At 49.0% G+C, this 16,374-nt stretch overlaps 1 protein-coding gene across 1 annotated transcript; it reads right to left on the reverse strand.

Moving 5' to 3' along the window:
* Nucleotides 1-5,298: 5,298 nt before the first annotated feature.
* On the reverse strand, nucleotides 5,299-10,195 carry LOC139055929 (uncharacterized). The gene has a single exon (XM_070533583.1). It carries the CDS (start codon nucleotides 10,136-10,138, stop codon nucleotides 8,957-8,959), a length of 1,182 nt encoding a protein of 393 aa, XP_070389684.1. The 5' UTR covers nucleotides 10,139-10,195; the 3' UTR covers nucleotides 5,299-8,956.
* Nucleotides 10,196-16,374: the final 6,179 nt, after the last annotated feature.

Genomic DNA, 16,374 nt, shown 5'->3' on the forward strand with positions numbered 1-16,374 from the left:
GGCACGGTCATTTTCGCGTTTGACGGGCATGGTGTATCGAACTTCGTCAGGTATGGACCGTTACTCATGCAGCGCTCGCTTTACCGCAAGCAAATTGACGTGTGCTATACGTGCGGTCACCTCGGCCATCGCGCTGACGTGTGCCCCACGCGATTTGTCGTGGCTGGCTGCGATGGCCCTAGTCTCGAGGAGCAGCATCAGTGTACCCCCAAGTGTAAACTCTATGGTGGCCAGCATCTCATGGCTTATGAGGACATCGTGCGTCGTTCCCACAGTGAGCGCACCAAGATGGCCGGTGCCCCTTCATCATCCCCTCAGTGGCGCTCCGATGCTGCGAACGAGTTCCAGGCTTCGTCCACCTCGGGTGCTCAGCGCAGTGGACGCTCCCGTTCCAGCTCCCGCTCTAGATGCCATTCCGTATCCAGGGGCCACGTTCAGCGCACGTTCCGGCTCCCGCCGTCGGTCCAGAGGATGGGCCTGTTCCCGGGGGGCTCCGGTTCTCGGCCTCGCTCCAGCTCCAGGCCGGCGCACGACACGTCGCGGGGGAACAGGTCTCGCTCTCGCACGCCCACCGCCCTTAGAAGCAAGAAGTTGAAGCTCTCCTGGGTCGACAAGGCTCGAGGGGGGCATGAGGCCCCAAGAGGTGACGACCTGCCTCGCGATACGCACAACGAAAACGAGCTCGAGCAGTTGCGACGAGTTAACGAGCAGTTGAGGAAAGGAAACGTGATGAGCAGGCTAGCTGCAGAGATGGCGGAGATTAGGAAGCTTGGGCTTTCACCCTCATCTCCGTAACCTGCCTTGGTCCCGGTCGCCATGGATACGTCCGAGACATCTCACGGGGCTCGCGCGCCCAAGCGTCGAGCGGTAGAGAACGGACAGGAAGACGACAGTATAAAATTGCTCTCGGAACATGAAAATGTGTTCGCCAGCATGCAGGCTTGCTTAGTAAAGGCCCAGGAAACTGTAGCACACCCAAAATGGGCTTAGGTGAACTCAGTGAACGCATAAGCAAATTGGAGGAGATCGGTGCCAGGAGAGAACTCAGCCCGGCTCCTTCGCAGGTCGCTGCAACGCGTCATGTACTAGCAGCACCGACGGAGGGCGCGGAGGGTGCAGGGCCACTCAACCCTCCTCTCAGCCTAGACATGAATAGTGCGGACGACAACTTTAGTATCTGGCAATGGAACTGCGGAGGATTTCTCAACGAGAAGCCGCTTTTGCAGCTAAGCCCCAAATCATAGCTATTCCGGAAGTTGCAAGTAGTACCCCTATGAAACTCGCGGATTATCTGTTAGTATCATCACATTCAGGGGGGTAGGGGAGTTGCTACCCTCGTCAACAAAAGGTCCAATTGCCTCTTTCGCGACTTTGGCGCAGTTGGTGATGGAATCGAGTACGTCAAGACCGAAATCCTCATGAACCCACATAGAAAGGGCCTCAGAAGAAATAGCCTCTTTATCCTCTCCTCAAGAGGGCCGTCAGCCTGGCCGCTGGGCACCCCCTTGTCGCTGTTGGGGGTTTCAACGCCCCACATAGTGTGTGGGGGTACACCCATGACACGCCCAAGGGACGCGAGCTGTGGCAGAGTGCGATGGAAGTAGACTTGACCCTTATCACCGATAAGGATTTTCCCACTAGGAGAGGCAACTCCACATGCAGGAACACTACCCCAGACCTCTCTTTTGTCAAGAACGTAAGGAAGGTCAAGTGGGTCAACACGGCTCTAGACCTCGGAAGGAACCACTACGTCATAGAAGCCTCCCTCGCGATTGTCCGCTATAGGACGAGGAAATTCAAGTTGATAGGCTAGGACATTTTCCGCAAGATCAGAGCCGAGCATGCATCGACAGCCGAGGCAGATTTTGAAGGTTGGGCAAAGGGATAACGGATGCCGCCGGGGCGGCAACCAAGCAGGTTGTCACTGACCTCGACATTGACAGGATGGATAGCGGGTTGGCGCACCTACTGGAAGCCAAGCAAGCCCTCCTCGCGACATGGAAGAAGCAGAAGCATAACAGGAGGCTCCTCAAGAAGGTTTCCCAGGTTAACAGGGAGATCGAACAACACTGCAAGAGCCTGTGTAAACAACAATGGGAGGAGCTGTGCGAATCCGTCGAGGGTCAGCTCAGATCAGGCAAGAGCAGGGGAAGATTTCCAATCGAGAAGGTGTCTCAAATACCGGTGTCTCAAACTACGCGGGGTGTGCGGTGCCTGAGCTGGACCAGGACTTTACTGCGACCGAGATCCGAGATGTCCTTTTCTCCCTCAACGTCAAATCTGCCCCTGGCTCGGATAATGTCACTAACAGGACGCTCAGGAACATCGATGATGAGTCGACCAACTTCCTCACTGAAAGGATGAATGAAGTCTGGCGTAGTGGACAGGTCCCAACAAAATGGAAGACGGCCTGCACGGTACTCATTCCCAAACCCGGTAAAGCACCACGAATCGACAATCTAAGACCGATTTATCTGACGTCCTGTGTCGGTAAGGTCACAGAGAATGCCCTGCTCAACCGGCTCAAGGTGCGCATCGAGACCAATGACATGTACACCCACAATATGTTTGGTTTCAGAGCCGACATCTCGACACAGGATGCTATGACGCTGATAAAGCATCAGATCATCTGCTTCAGCACGGGAGATACCAGAGCCATCCTTGGATTAGACCTACAGAAGGCCTTCTACAATATCTCACACGAATTCATTCTCCAGTTTATTGCCGGCTTCGGGCTCGGGAAGAGGGCCTACGACTTCGTCTGATCCTTCCTTAGCCAGAGAACTGCCAAGTTCAAGATAGAAGGATACCCCTCGCAAGAGATCACCCTTGGTTCACGTGGGACGCCTCAAGGCTCAGTCATCTCGCCAACATTATTTAACATCGCAATGACCGGGCTTGCCAAGAAGCTCGCGAAGATTCAAGGAATAAACCATACTACCTCATCTAGTGTGTCGGTGGAAGCGACGGCCATGTTGAGGCCGCTATGCAGAGCGCCATCAATGCGACCGAGCGCTTCCTCCACCTCACTGGGATCAGATGTCCTCCATCGAAATCTGAACTATTTCTGTAGAAGAAAAGACCCAGAGGTGGCGGCCATCCATCGTGATTGGTCTAGTCTCCGGTGCCCAGAGTGGACTCGTTCCGAATATTGGGGATGCATATCGAGTCTAATGGTGCCAAGGGAACCGCACTCAAAATGATCACCACCAAGACGGAGAGTGCTTTCGGCCTCATCTGGAAGATCACCAACAGGCACCGGGGAATCAAGGAATACAATCTCATGCGCATTATACATGCTTTTGTTCTCTGCCACCTTTCATACTCGGTGGCCATGCATAACTGACATGCTGCAGAGAGGAACAAGCTCAATGCCCTCATCAGAAAGGTCTTTAAGCTTGCCCTCGGCTTACCTGTAAGCACGCACACCGAAAACCTGCTCAAGCTCAGAGTCCACAACACGCTCGAAGAGATAATCGAGGCACAATAGCGCTCACAGATACTACGGCTATCGACACCCCTGGCGGGCCGCAAGATACTCTACGAGATGGGCCTCAACCCTGTCGTCCAGTGCCCCGACGCCGTGTGGATTCCCAGCGACATCAGGTCTCAACTGCACATCGCGCCCCTTCCCTGCAATATGCAGTCCGCAAACAACGTCTGCAGACGTCTGGCCAGCGCTACAACTCTACTCAAGCATTTGAGTAGAGTTGAGAGTTGAGCATTTGAGCATCACGTGTTGTGGGAGTATGAAGCCATCGGCTCCTCCTTCAGCGATGATAGGTGGGCTGTGTTCTTGGGCAGCCCCGAACTCAACGACCAAATCCTGGCCGTCCAGAGTGCCCGCGATCGGGCGATCAAGCTCGGCTTGGCGGTCCCTACGTGGGACTAGCCGGGTGGCGCGGGGTATCCCCTGCGTCTTCTCTGGACCTAATAAAGTTATTTCACTCACTCACTCACTCACTCACTCACTCACTCACTCACTCACTCACTCACTCACTCACTCACTCACTCACTCACTCACTCACTCACTCACTCACTCACTCACTCACTCACTCACTCACTCACTCACTCACTCACTCACTCACTCACTCACTCACACACCCGAAAGCACAAGTACAAACACAAAATAAATGTCTTCTTTGTTACTTTCCATGTTGACTGAATGTAAATGTACATATTTATGCAAATATAAAGACACAAGAAGACCTTAAACCAATTGTGTACCCGAAGTACTTTATTCGCAAGGTCTTGACAACGACTTTCAAGAGTCAAATTCACTTAGGAAATCCACTGGAGTTCTCTAAGTATGCGTAAGCCTTGTGCCCCTTCATCTCCACGCAGCCCGGTGTCATTATCAATCTTACGAAACTTCATCCGACCAGTACAAACACTTATCAAGCCTTATCGGTCGTTATCAACATTACCGGACTAAATCAGACCCTTATCAACCTTGTTAGCAATATTGTTAGCACCTTATCCATCCGTGTCTAACCATTATCAACCGTGATGAGACCCGTATAACCCCTCATCACTCTTTATCATCCTTATCAACTCATTGACTGCTTTTTTGTCAGGGTTGTATGTCGCGAAACGTATGAGCCCTCAGTAATCGGTGGTATTTCGCTTGGTGAAAGAATGCCCCGACGAAGGGCACATCGCGCGACCACGGAAACGCTTCGGGGTTATGGTGTGTTGGGCAATAAATTTTGGCAAAGTCGGAATTTTGCTGATGCCCACAATGCTCGAAGTCGGCTCTACACGTTGTCCTAGATATGTCTTTTATTCCACCATCACCAAATCTTTCAAGAAAGTCTTCGAAAAAACTGTCCTCGTTTGACATTCCTTTTTTAATGCTGGTACAGCCCATTCAAGTGCTTTAGACATATCCGCCTTCTGCAAGCGTAGGTGTTTAGTCCAGTGGGTAAGACACTCGGCTTCTTAGCGTTGGGTCGTAGTTCAGAAAGTCACTGCTGCTAACGTTTTTCCGTTCGAATTTGATTTGTTTTATACTGTAATTTCTTTATACCGACTCGTCTTACGTGACGGAGGGAGAGGTTTTCTCGCCGGGTAGGCATATTAATGGTTACGCATTTAAAAGTACGCCGTGGTCGCGCCATGCGGTGCAGACAAGTGACGTGCTCGCGCGAGTTTTTTTTATGCGAAGCATATTACGAGGGCTCAACCCAGCTCCTCAGGCGCGGCGGTGACCATGAAATCACGTGACACCGTGACGTCACGACAGAGGAGAAGTGGCTTTGGCTCAACTCTTGCAAGACGGGCTGGGTGGGAATCGAACCAGGGTCTCCGGAGTGTGGGACGGAGACGCTACCACTGAGCCACGAGTATTTTTTTTTTTTTTTTTTTCTTTATTGCCTTTTCACAAACGCAAACAAAAAGATCAATTACACGACATGTACATATTCTAAAAACACCAGCCACAGCTCGGCCAGTGTAAGGTGTTTAGAAGGGCTTCACAGAAGCCAATTGGTCTAGTACAGGAAGCCATTCCGGGGGTTCACATAGTGCTCTGAACAAGTCGCGTGTGTATATAATGCTCTCAACAAAATAGTGTCTTGCTGAGTGAGCCTGTATATGACAATGTCTGATGTCCATTCTCGTCTTCCATACGCTGTGCATGCAAAGCAGCATTAGCATATCACTCGGCGCTTCCCCTGTTTCTGCACGTGGAAGAAACCGGATTCCAAAAGGGCTTATCGGCAATTCTTTTTTAAGTGTTCTTTGTAGGACGTCCCACAGAAATACGGCGTCATGGCAGTCAATAAAAATATGCTCAATTGATTCTGGCTTATTACAGATTAAGCAGTTTACCGACCAAGGTACAGAAAGACCTTTGCTTTGTAACCATGGCTTTACAGGGAGAGTGTCAGTATGTAATTGAAAAAAGAACGTTTTAGCAGAGGGTCTCACTGGCATTTTTTTAACGCGCTTTAGCACATCGCGCTCAGGACCTAGCCTGTAGGCAGCTCGGTAAACCGGTAATGGTAAAAATACATCGAGAATATCAGAATACAAACGCTTTTTCGTGACATCACACAAGTATTCATATGAGAACCTTGCCTTTAGCAGGCGTACAGAAGTAACCACTTCACGCAAGTAAGGACTGAGCGGTCCAGCTCCAAAAGAAACAGATGACACGACAAAGTCAGATAGATAATCCTGCAATCGTGCTTGGATCACAGTTCTCAAAAACACATCAGTTTGGTCCCGCACAAAGAAGAATCTGCTTACTAGCTGCTTGAAAAACAGGTGTGAGAGCCCTAGCCCACCATTTTTCACCTTGTGAAACAAATTGCACCGGCTTGTGCGCTCCCATTGCGATCCCCAAATAAAGGTCGCAAACACTCGGTGGATTTTTTGAACCGAAGTTCTTGTCATGGCCATCACTTGCAACACGTAGAACACTTTTGCAATTAAAAACATATTACAAACGGAAGCTCTTGCGAACATTGAGAAGTTATGGCCACCCCATTTATCGGTAGCATTTTTGACGCGTTTATTTTCCTCAGACCAATATTCATCAGCATTTAGGTAGTTATTTAGCGGGACACCGAGGTAATTTCCGGGGGAGACGGTCCAATTCATATTACAGTACACCTCGGGGGTGCTCTGCCAGTTGCCATGCCAAAATCCAAGGCATTTCGACCAACTGATCACGCTACCAGTTGCTGTGCAGAACGCCTTAGCAACACTGACAACTTCCTGCACGCTTCTAGCATCAGTGCAAAACACGGCTATGTCGTCCGCGTACGCTAAGACCTTAACTTCACTGCTGAAAAAAGTGAAGCCTCGAATACATGGTGTTGCAAGCAAACGTAAACAAAACGGCTCCAAGTATATCGCAAAAAGTAGAGGGGACAACGCACATCCTTGTTTCACACTCGACCGCACAGGAATTGACATACTTAATTCTTTGTTGATCACTAATTTGGCTGTGCAATCATGATACACCATTTTAACGCCTTCAGTAATTACAGATCCAACATTTACGTGCTCCAGCAATAAAAACAGAACTTCATGTACAACTTTGTCGAACGCTTTATGTAAATCTAGCTGAATCATAGCTACGCGGTCATGCATTGCGTCACAACATTCCAGAATACTTCTTGCTATGTGTATGTTTGTAAAAATTGTTCTACCTTTAATGCCACAGGTTTGATGCGGGCCAACGAGGGACTTAATAACGTTTTGGAGCCTTCTAGCTAACACTTTCATGTATATTTTATAATCTGTATTGGTCAAACTAATGGGACGGTAGGACTCAACTGAAAGTAATTTTGCAGGATCGTCAGTTTTGGGGATCATTACTACGTGCGCAGTCCTGAACGAGAGAGGCGCTTGCTTTTTTTCATAGCATTCAGCGATCACTCGGTGTAAAGCCACTGCCATTTCTGCCTTAAAAAATTTGTATACGGCTGCGCCCAGTCCATCTGGCCCAGGTGACTTGCCATTACCCAAGTCATCGATTGCCGCTTCAATTTCGGCCACGGTAATTTCAGATTCCAGTGATTCTCTAACCGTGTCCTCTAATCTTGGCATAAGAGTTAGAAAGTGGGCTTTGAAGTACTCGGGGTCATAAATTCTTCCTCCAAGAAGTTCGGTATAAAAATCAACAAATGCACGTTTTATTTCTTCGCTTTCTCGTGTAATTTTGTTGTAATAGCGAATTTCATTTATCTCCTTATTTGCAGCATGCTTCTTTTCTTCACTTAGCACACGCTTATTGGGCGTTTCGCCCAGCCACAACTTTTCAGTGCGCGCCCTTATCATTGCGCCGCGGTACTTATCTTCGTCGATCAACTCGAGTTTCGCTTTCACCTCTCGTATTTCTTTTTTAAACGCTCCAGGCACTTCATGTTCTACCCCTAACATGTACACCAGTTCACTGTGTAACTGTTCCTCTTGTTGCCTTTCCTTGTGACGCAATACGCATGCTCTATCGATGGCAGCAATTTTAAAGTCGCATTTAAACTGCTCCCACACTGATATGAAACAGTTGGTTTCCGTATGCAGGGCATTTGAAAGATACTCCTTGGCTCTCGTGACAAACAATTCATCTTGCAGCAGTTTTTCATTGAACTTCCACAGGAACCAATTAAACTTGACACTCTTTCGTTTTTCGCCAATCGTAATCGAGACCAAACTATGATCGCTAAAACTGAGATATTGTGTTTCATAAGAGGAACACAGTGGTACAAACTTCGCCGGTACGTATATTCTATCAAGCCTCGCATGGGAATCACCTTGAAAGTGCGTATACCGTGCTTGGCCATCTCGCGTCATTGCATAACCAATGTCCTCAAGCTCTCTCTCATTTACTATCGCGTTCAACAGCTCAGCGCTTCTATCGCGTACTTTGAGGCTCGTCGTTTTATCTTCAGCTGTACAGACGCAGTTGAAATCCCCAAGAAGCACAACATGTCGTTCTGTTTTCAAAAATCCTTCAGCATACTTAAAAAAAATTTCGCGTTCATGAATTTTGTTCGGTGCGTAGATGCAGACAGCGCGCCACAGTAGACCAGCAAAAATAAAATCACATGCTACAAGTCTCCCACTTTCGCAGGTGGACACTTTTTCTACAACCGATATGCTATTGCGAATAAAAATGACGCAGCCTCCTGACCGTCCAACAGCATGGCACACACATACACTGTATCTAGATCGAAAAACTTGAACCATCTGTTCTGTTTGCTCCTCACTTTCAATTTTTGTTTCTTGCACAGCCAGAAGGTCAACGTCATTCTCTAAAAGCATGCGACTAATCTGGCACTGCCGCCTGCGCGAACACATTCCTCGCACATTCAATGTCGCAACGCGTAGGCCAGATTTAAAGTTAGACGCCATCTCATAGGGTTGCTTGGCCAAGCGTCCTACTCACATCGAAGCTGTGGGGTTCTTGTAGTCATCGTTGAGGGCTACTGGAACGGGTCCTCCGCTAGGGCGGAGGCGTTTTAGGGGCCACCCTACTGCCAGGCGGCACGTTCGGCTGCGGTTTGCGCATAGACCGCCGCGTAGTCGATTCCTTCGTTGGAGGTTCGCCGGTGCCCGACGCAGTAGTTATTCCTGCATTGCCAGTGTCTTCGTGAGCACGCTTTGCAGCGATGCTTCCGGTCGTAATCATCTCGACGTCCGTTGCTTCCCGGCCGACTTCTTGCGGCAGTGACGATGACGCGCTTGCTGCGTTCACGCCTGCGTCGCATGTCGCAGTCTCTGGCTTCGTTTCCGGGGCTGCAGCCAAGGGCAGGTTCGCTTCCTGGACAGCTCCTGGGGAGGGTTCAAGGGGCTTTGCAGGAGTCTTCGCCACGTCGTTGTCCTCCCTGCTAGCTTCTTCGGCATCTGCGGCGTCCATCATGTGTTCGGATACTACGTCCCTTTGGAGTGGGCCTGTAACGCTGGCATAAGAGCGCACACATTGGGAATCATCGTGGCCGAAGCGACGACAGACCCCACATCGTGGAACGCGGCACTCTCGCCGGATGTGTCCGATGCCACGGCATCGGAGGCAGAGCGGCGCTCTGCCAGGAACGAAGACGAGCGCCATATCCTCAGCAACACGCAGTTGGTGTGGTAGGTCGTCCACAGTGAGGCCCACATTTAATTTCAGCGTCACCGAGCGGGTGGTTGATCCTTTGTCAATGCAGCCCTTGACCTTCCACTTGTCTCTGCTAATTTCCGTCACTTTTCCAAATGGCGCCAAAGCCACTCGAACGTCTTCGTCCGGTACGCCATGAAGCAGCCAGTATAGCTTCAGTCGGACACCTCGGTCGCGCGGGTCGATGACCATGCAGCGGTGGTCTTTAACGTTGAACGCTTCAGCTTCTAATATCTTCCTCTTGCCTTCCTCGTCCTTAAACGTCACTGCCCACAGGTGATTCATTTGGTATGCCCCGAGGGCCACCACTTCCGGCAGCAACGAAAGACGTGCAAGGCTATCTCGGACATGCTCCACTCGATATGGCCTGGCTTTCACATCGGCATGCAAAAAAACGGTGTTTAAAACAGAAGCACCTGTGGGCAGATGAGGCAGAACAACCTGGTAGTCTTCAGCCGGCTTTTCAGTACACCTGATACCACGGCCCACACGGGCCGCTGAAACCGCCCCTACAAGGGAGCACATGATAGCACGTCCTTCCACTTCGGTAGCCAAGACGCGTCTGACTGAGCCACGAGTACAACGCTTCAAAGCGGTACAAAAGCGCCTCTAGTGAATGCGGTGTTGCCTTAGAAACGCGCTGTTTCTAAGGCGTGCGTCTCTTGCTCAGGCGCACATTTCGTTGCCGCGCCGAACGCTGCTTTGCTCGACGCTCACCGCGTCCAATGCGGGGCGCGTAGTCGCTGCCCTGTAGCCCATTGTCTTACACCCCTTGGCGGGTCGACGGGAACGCTGTCGCGTTCCACTCTTGAAGGCGAAGAAGTAATGCATGAGTTGTTTCTTCGTCTAGCCGAACCAAATATAGCCAAGCAACAGCAGTTCACCAGGCTAAACAGTGGTTCAACAACTAAAATAAAGGCTAGTATGCTTCGCATCCTGGGCTTAACCTTACCTAAGCCACAGCCATTTTTTTTACATACCATGCATACAGAGAACGTGCTGAGTAGTAAGCTGAGACTGCATCTCGTGAACGTGAAAGACGCTCCGCCCCGATGCAAGTTTCCAGGCGTTGTGTACTAGATAATGCGCAGATTGCAAATGTCAGCATGCAGGTGAAACACGGAATCTACACAGACATTTGAAGCAGCACCACATTGACGTCAAGAAGGAAAACACGTTCAGAAACGCGTTATGGAGCACGTGTAAGCATCTGCCGAAACCATTGACTCAGACGGCGCAAGCGTGTTGACGATATGCCGAAACGTGTCATCACGGCTTCATCTAGAGTCGCTCGTTATTCAAACTGCTGATGACAGGCCTAACAGAATGGACGACACTTTCCTCACATCACGCGTGCGAAGTCACTTATTCACATATTCAAGAGTGCAGAAACTGTTTCAGCGATGGCTATTTCATTTGTGATTAGTAAATAGGGTTGTCGGACGAGCACCCATCGTCGTTTTTCGGTCAATGACAAGATTTTTAATTGCTATGGTATATATAAGTCACGTGTCTGTTTCAAACATTATTCCCTAAGGACAGCAAGCGCTTTGGGGCTTTGCGTGAGGCTGCACTGTCTTCGTGATCGTTCCATATTTTTTCGTCAGGCGAATACCTACCAAATTGGGCGAGGTCGACCTAAAGAGACTGAAAGAAAAGAGAATTGGCAGAACCCGTGGTACAAAAAAATATAGGCAATATTTCCATTATCACAGTGGCAATGTAGCGACACAACCTTTGCTGAAGACATCCCTATTTACAATTGGTAGTGGTTATTCTAAGATTTTCATTGCTGCGCGTTCGTCACCAATTGAACATATATGAGCTATCTGTGGATTGCGAAGTATGATACCTAGTTAGACGTTTTCAAGTCAGTAAGTCCCCTAAGAAACACATGGCCGGCGATCCCTCCTGCTCGCAATGCGGGTATGAAGTCCTTACAGGTCCTTTCGACACTGAACGATTCTTTCATAAATTTGGGCAACCTAGCAATTACGTGTGTGCATGTACCGACATTGAAGTGATAAGTTACAATCATGGGCATCTTCTTTTGCAGTCATTTACATTTTTCTAGCTTGGCAGCTGATAAGGCCCTCTTAAGGGGTATGTCTGAATTCTGATTCCGTTACAATAGGTGCAACATTATTACGCTATGCCATTCGGTAACGAATTTTGATGGACTGTCAATAAATGTGCCGAAGTTGAGAAATTTTGTTACTACGCATGTGCAGACAAAAGTGAAAAAACAAGTGAAGCAGTTAGGTAATCCTTAGCTAATTTTATAAACAGTAAGTCGTGTTTATTGGCGTAATTAAGACTCGATTTTCTTTGCGTAGTCAGTCACGTCGAACTAATCCATTAAATAGATTGCAACACCTGCTGAAAGCAGGCGCACAATATTTATTCGATGCAGGCATTACGAAGAAGAAAAAGTTGTTGCCTGCTCATTGCTGTCGTAGTACACGTCGAACATTCTGTTACGCATAGCAGTACTGGCTTTAGTGAAAAGTACGTGTGTAGCAGTAGTCGATAGAATCAAATGAAGCGTAGTCACATTGGGCCGGTGGGTTCATTTGAGCCGCAGTTTCTTTTCTGTGGCTTTATCCACTGCTCAATGCAACTGGTAAACTGAAGTTGCTTATATATATGTGTGCGCCATTTATAGCTCAGACACATCACAAGCTAAACGATGAGAAACAAACTGTAATGGTGAAGGGCGCAACCAACAAGAGAGGCGTGAATGAAGGTAAAGTTCATTTAGAGCGCGCATAAAGTCAGACATGTGACAAATACATTTGTATTCCTTCGTTAGGGCTAGTTGGGATCCCCAGCAAACTTTTTGTATCGGAAAAAACACAAAATACAAGCAGCGCAGGTACACGTACTTGACACTAAGCAGGTACAGCCGCCGTCATATATTTGGAGACCATAGAAACACCTGGTCACACTGACAATCCTAGCAGCTGTCAAACAGTGACATTTTGACGTCCCTTATTATCGTAAACGTGCATCTTTCTTTTCTACATACGTTTCTGCCGTAGCTGTCGCGTGTTCTGCGTAGCGGCCCGCTCCCTGCACAAACCGCTGTCACTGGACGAACGCCATTGAAATCATTAAGGCGCTCTATTCAATGTCTCTCTTTCTAAGCGCCAGCGTTTCCAAGTGTGGTACAAAGCCTAAACGAAAGATTGCACGCATGATAACTGGACGACAGCCTTCGTTTTGCGGCCAACCGTTGTTTGCTTTAGGGCCATTGCGTTCCGCGGAAAGCCCCAGAGGTGTTTGTCGCCCAGAGAGTCGTAGCAGAAGCAGCAGCATTGCGAGCCGGCACTCGCATAATTCGGAAACGGCACCGAGCTTGGCCTTCGAGAATGGTGGTTTTTTTTTTAGCTGAAGCTGCCACGAATTCTGATGACGGCCCGCAGGTCGCACAGAGTGAACGAACGAGCAGGACAGCGAGTAAGGAGGGACGCGCATGCGCAGTGCTGCACTCTAGACAGCCTGCATCACGTCGCCAGGCAGCGTGCACGTGCCATTTGCCACACGCTCCCGTGGTCTCTGAACTCGTGAGTGCGACTGTACATTTACTCCTGACGAGTTAAACAATACAATAGAAAAAAATATTCGCAATGCAGGATCCAAAAATACTGAACCGCGAATACTCCACGTATAATAGTCAGGCAGCATATTGCACTCTTGTGACAGGTGAAGGCGAAAGCCTGCTGAACTACGTCGTAACGCATTCGGTCACACGATCGGAGGGGCAAACTTCTTGCAAGTCATAACGAGCCATAGGTTGAGGTAAACCTATGGCGCTGTAGGTCGACCTCCTAAACGACATATGCCAGCACCTAATGCACTACCCAAAGGGTATTTCTTCCTTTCTTTCTTTCTTCCTTTCTTTCTTTCTTTCTTTCTTTCTTTCTTTCTTTCTTTCTTTCTTTCTTTCTTTCTTTCTTTCTTTCTTTCTTTCTTTCTTTCTTTCTTTCTTTCTTTCTTTCTTTCTTTCTTTCTTTCTTTCTTTCGTTTCTCCATTCAAATTCTGCCATTACATCTTTGCTTGCTTACGGGGCTATTATCGATTCCTGATATTTTTTGCTCTACTGGACTACACGCCGTTTTTTTCGGGTATGAACCATTGCAACTAGCCACTTAAGCCTTTTGCCTTTGTAACGAGAATGCAGCAGAAAATCCTGCAGCGAATATAACGTTAGACAAAGGAAAGAAGGTAATGATATTACAGGTTTAATGATGCATTTTTCCCTTCAATGCAGCTTTCACGGGAGCTCCAGCATCAACATGAGCTGAGCAAGGGCGATCCTTTACATCACGCCACGAGCTCCCTACATGCATGACTGCACGAGAGTGAGGACGAAATAGTGACGTCACTCACGGTGACTGCGAGGCGCGCGACATTATAGCTTTCCCGCATTTCGCTTTCGTTTCTTCTTTTTGTGTGTGTGGGAGGGGGGAGTGTCGAGACAGAACATTTATTTCTACTGAGATGAGTGACTTGCTCGTAGGGTGGAGCCCTTAGTTCAGGGCCTCAATTAGCTCGCGCCGCTCCGCGTGCCCGCCGGATCAGCCACCGCTGCTCCCTTGCGGGTCTAAGCTGGTCAGCGCAGTCTCCCAGGAGGAAGGTGAAGGTGAAGGAATAGGGGAGTGGCCCAGAAGGTATGGGCATTCCCAGATGCAATGATATAATGTGGGCTGTGGTCCACAGTAGGGAGACTATGAGGGATATTGTGTGGGGTGGAAGAGGTTAAGATAAGAGAGGCAGGGAAATGAATGAGTTTGAAGCTGTCTCCACGCGACGGCATCTACTCGGTTAAAGGGCCCCTAAACGGTTCGGACAAATTTTGTAGGCGCGTAGGATACAGCTTAAGTGGAACATTCGCACCACAATTTAAGTGAAGCGTTACGTATTAATGGAGCTGCAAGCGATTAGAAGTTACCCTCCTCCCTAGCTATGCTTTTCCTCCTCAACTCACTCGCCGAGCGAGCGGCGCTAAGCTCCGCCTTCACTGATTCAGCCTCACGATGCGACGTCCCATCGTTCACTTCCGGTTGTTTTGGAGCACGCCCCCACCCGCGCGAGACCTCTCCGCTAGCCGCTTGGCCGTCGACCGAGAGCTATCGAAGCCGCGTGCGTTGCGAGCATTCTGTCGTAGCGCCGAACGTGTCCGGTATTCCGGTAACCACAGGCAAGCTGGTCATTTCGGCAAATTACTGGAGGCATAAACTCAAGCTGATGAAGGAACTTTAGCGTAGACGTACGTGAGCAGCCTGATCGGTCTGCACGTTCCAGACACTTGCTGGCGCAGCGCTTACCCAGTCAAACAAAGCGCTAATATTGCTCTAACAAAGTGTAAAACATTTTCAACATTTATAAAAACAACGTGTGGATGATTACACTCCTGTGAAAAATACACACCAGCAGCAAAGAAGAATACACTTTGTTGCTGCTACTGTGTATGGTTGAGCTCTGTGCCACCAGGTGGCTGCACCGTGCAGACCATTCACATTTGCCCTTCTGCTCATCTCGTGGCTCATCCCGGCACAGTCAAGCGGTCAGACCATGCCCCCTTGCGCTTGCGTTTGCCCTAATACCGGACTCGCGAAACGCTATTTCGTTAGTAATATTCCGGTGTAAAGTGACGGCCACAAACGCGCAAAATCCTGGCACCGATCGGATACCGGCAGTCCGATGCGCAGCAGCCAGTTCGCTTGTATACAGCCTTGCAGAGGGACACGATGTCGCAGCTTGACATATTGCCTGTGGCTAGGTTTGCAGTCCACAAGGCAACAAAGTCGAATCATAGTGCTCGCGAAAAGACTGAGACCGACTCTGACCGCGGAGCTCTCGTCAAAGTGGAGTACGTTGTAACACAAGCAGACGACACTTGCTGTGCGCCGGAAGTGCTGAAGTGTACTGAAAAATTGTTCTTGCGCATTCTCTTTATGTTACTTTCTTTTTATAAAAACAAATGAACTAACATTCCAACTATTACGAAGATTATTTGTTCACCATAAAGTTGGAAAAATTATCAATCACGCGGCTTGGTCAGCCAATCGGATAGCTCACCCCACTGACGTCATATGGGTGATTTCCGTCATATGGGTAGGGGCGGCTTAAAATTCCGCCGAGCAGCGTGCTGCGATCGGCAGCGATGCGCATTTTTAAAACCTTGTAATAAATTACACGCTTTACGCATAGCACTTAGATGTGTCAATTAATGATCAGAAGGACCTACTCTAACGACTCAGTACGTTTGTAGAAAATCGTAAAAATCGTTTCAGGGTCCCTTTAAGAGAACTATGTGGTCAAGGGAAGTGACCCCTGCTATCTCTGTAATGTTGTCGAGTCTCAATGTAGTCCAGTGGTTCTGTCGGTGCATCGTCTGAGTTGGACAGCTCTTCCAATGGCGCCCGGTTAGCGAGCGCTCGCGCTACCCCATTAGCGCGTTCATTACCATGGAGAGAGTCGTGTCCAGGTGCCCAGACGATACGCACGCTGTGTGACGCTGTGGGGTGTAATGATTTAAGGATGCGGTGTGTGAGGGGCGTGATTAGCCGAAATTTGATACTACACAAAATTAAGCAACGTTATTTGTTCAAAGCTGTTAGGCGGTTATGCAGGTGACCGGATTTCTGTGTCGCATTATACATGAATGCCTCATTCGTTCAGTTAGAGCGCTGATCGGTAGAATTTGAGGGTTGTTTTACTGACTCGAGTCACGCAATATGCCTGCTACCGTACA

Source organism: Dermacentor albipictus, chromosome 2, assembly GCF_038994185.2.
Source record: "Dermacentor albipictus isolate Rhodes 1998 colony chromosome 2, USDA_Dalb.pri_finalv2, whole genome shotgun sequence".
In the NCBI taxonomy this organism is placed as follows: Eukaryota; Metazoa; Arthropoda; class Arachnida; order Ixodida; family Ixodidae; genus Dermacentor; species Dermacentor albipictus.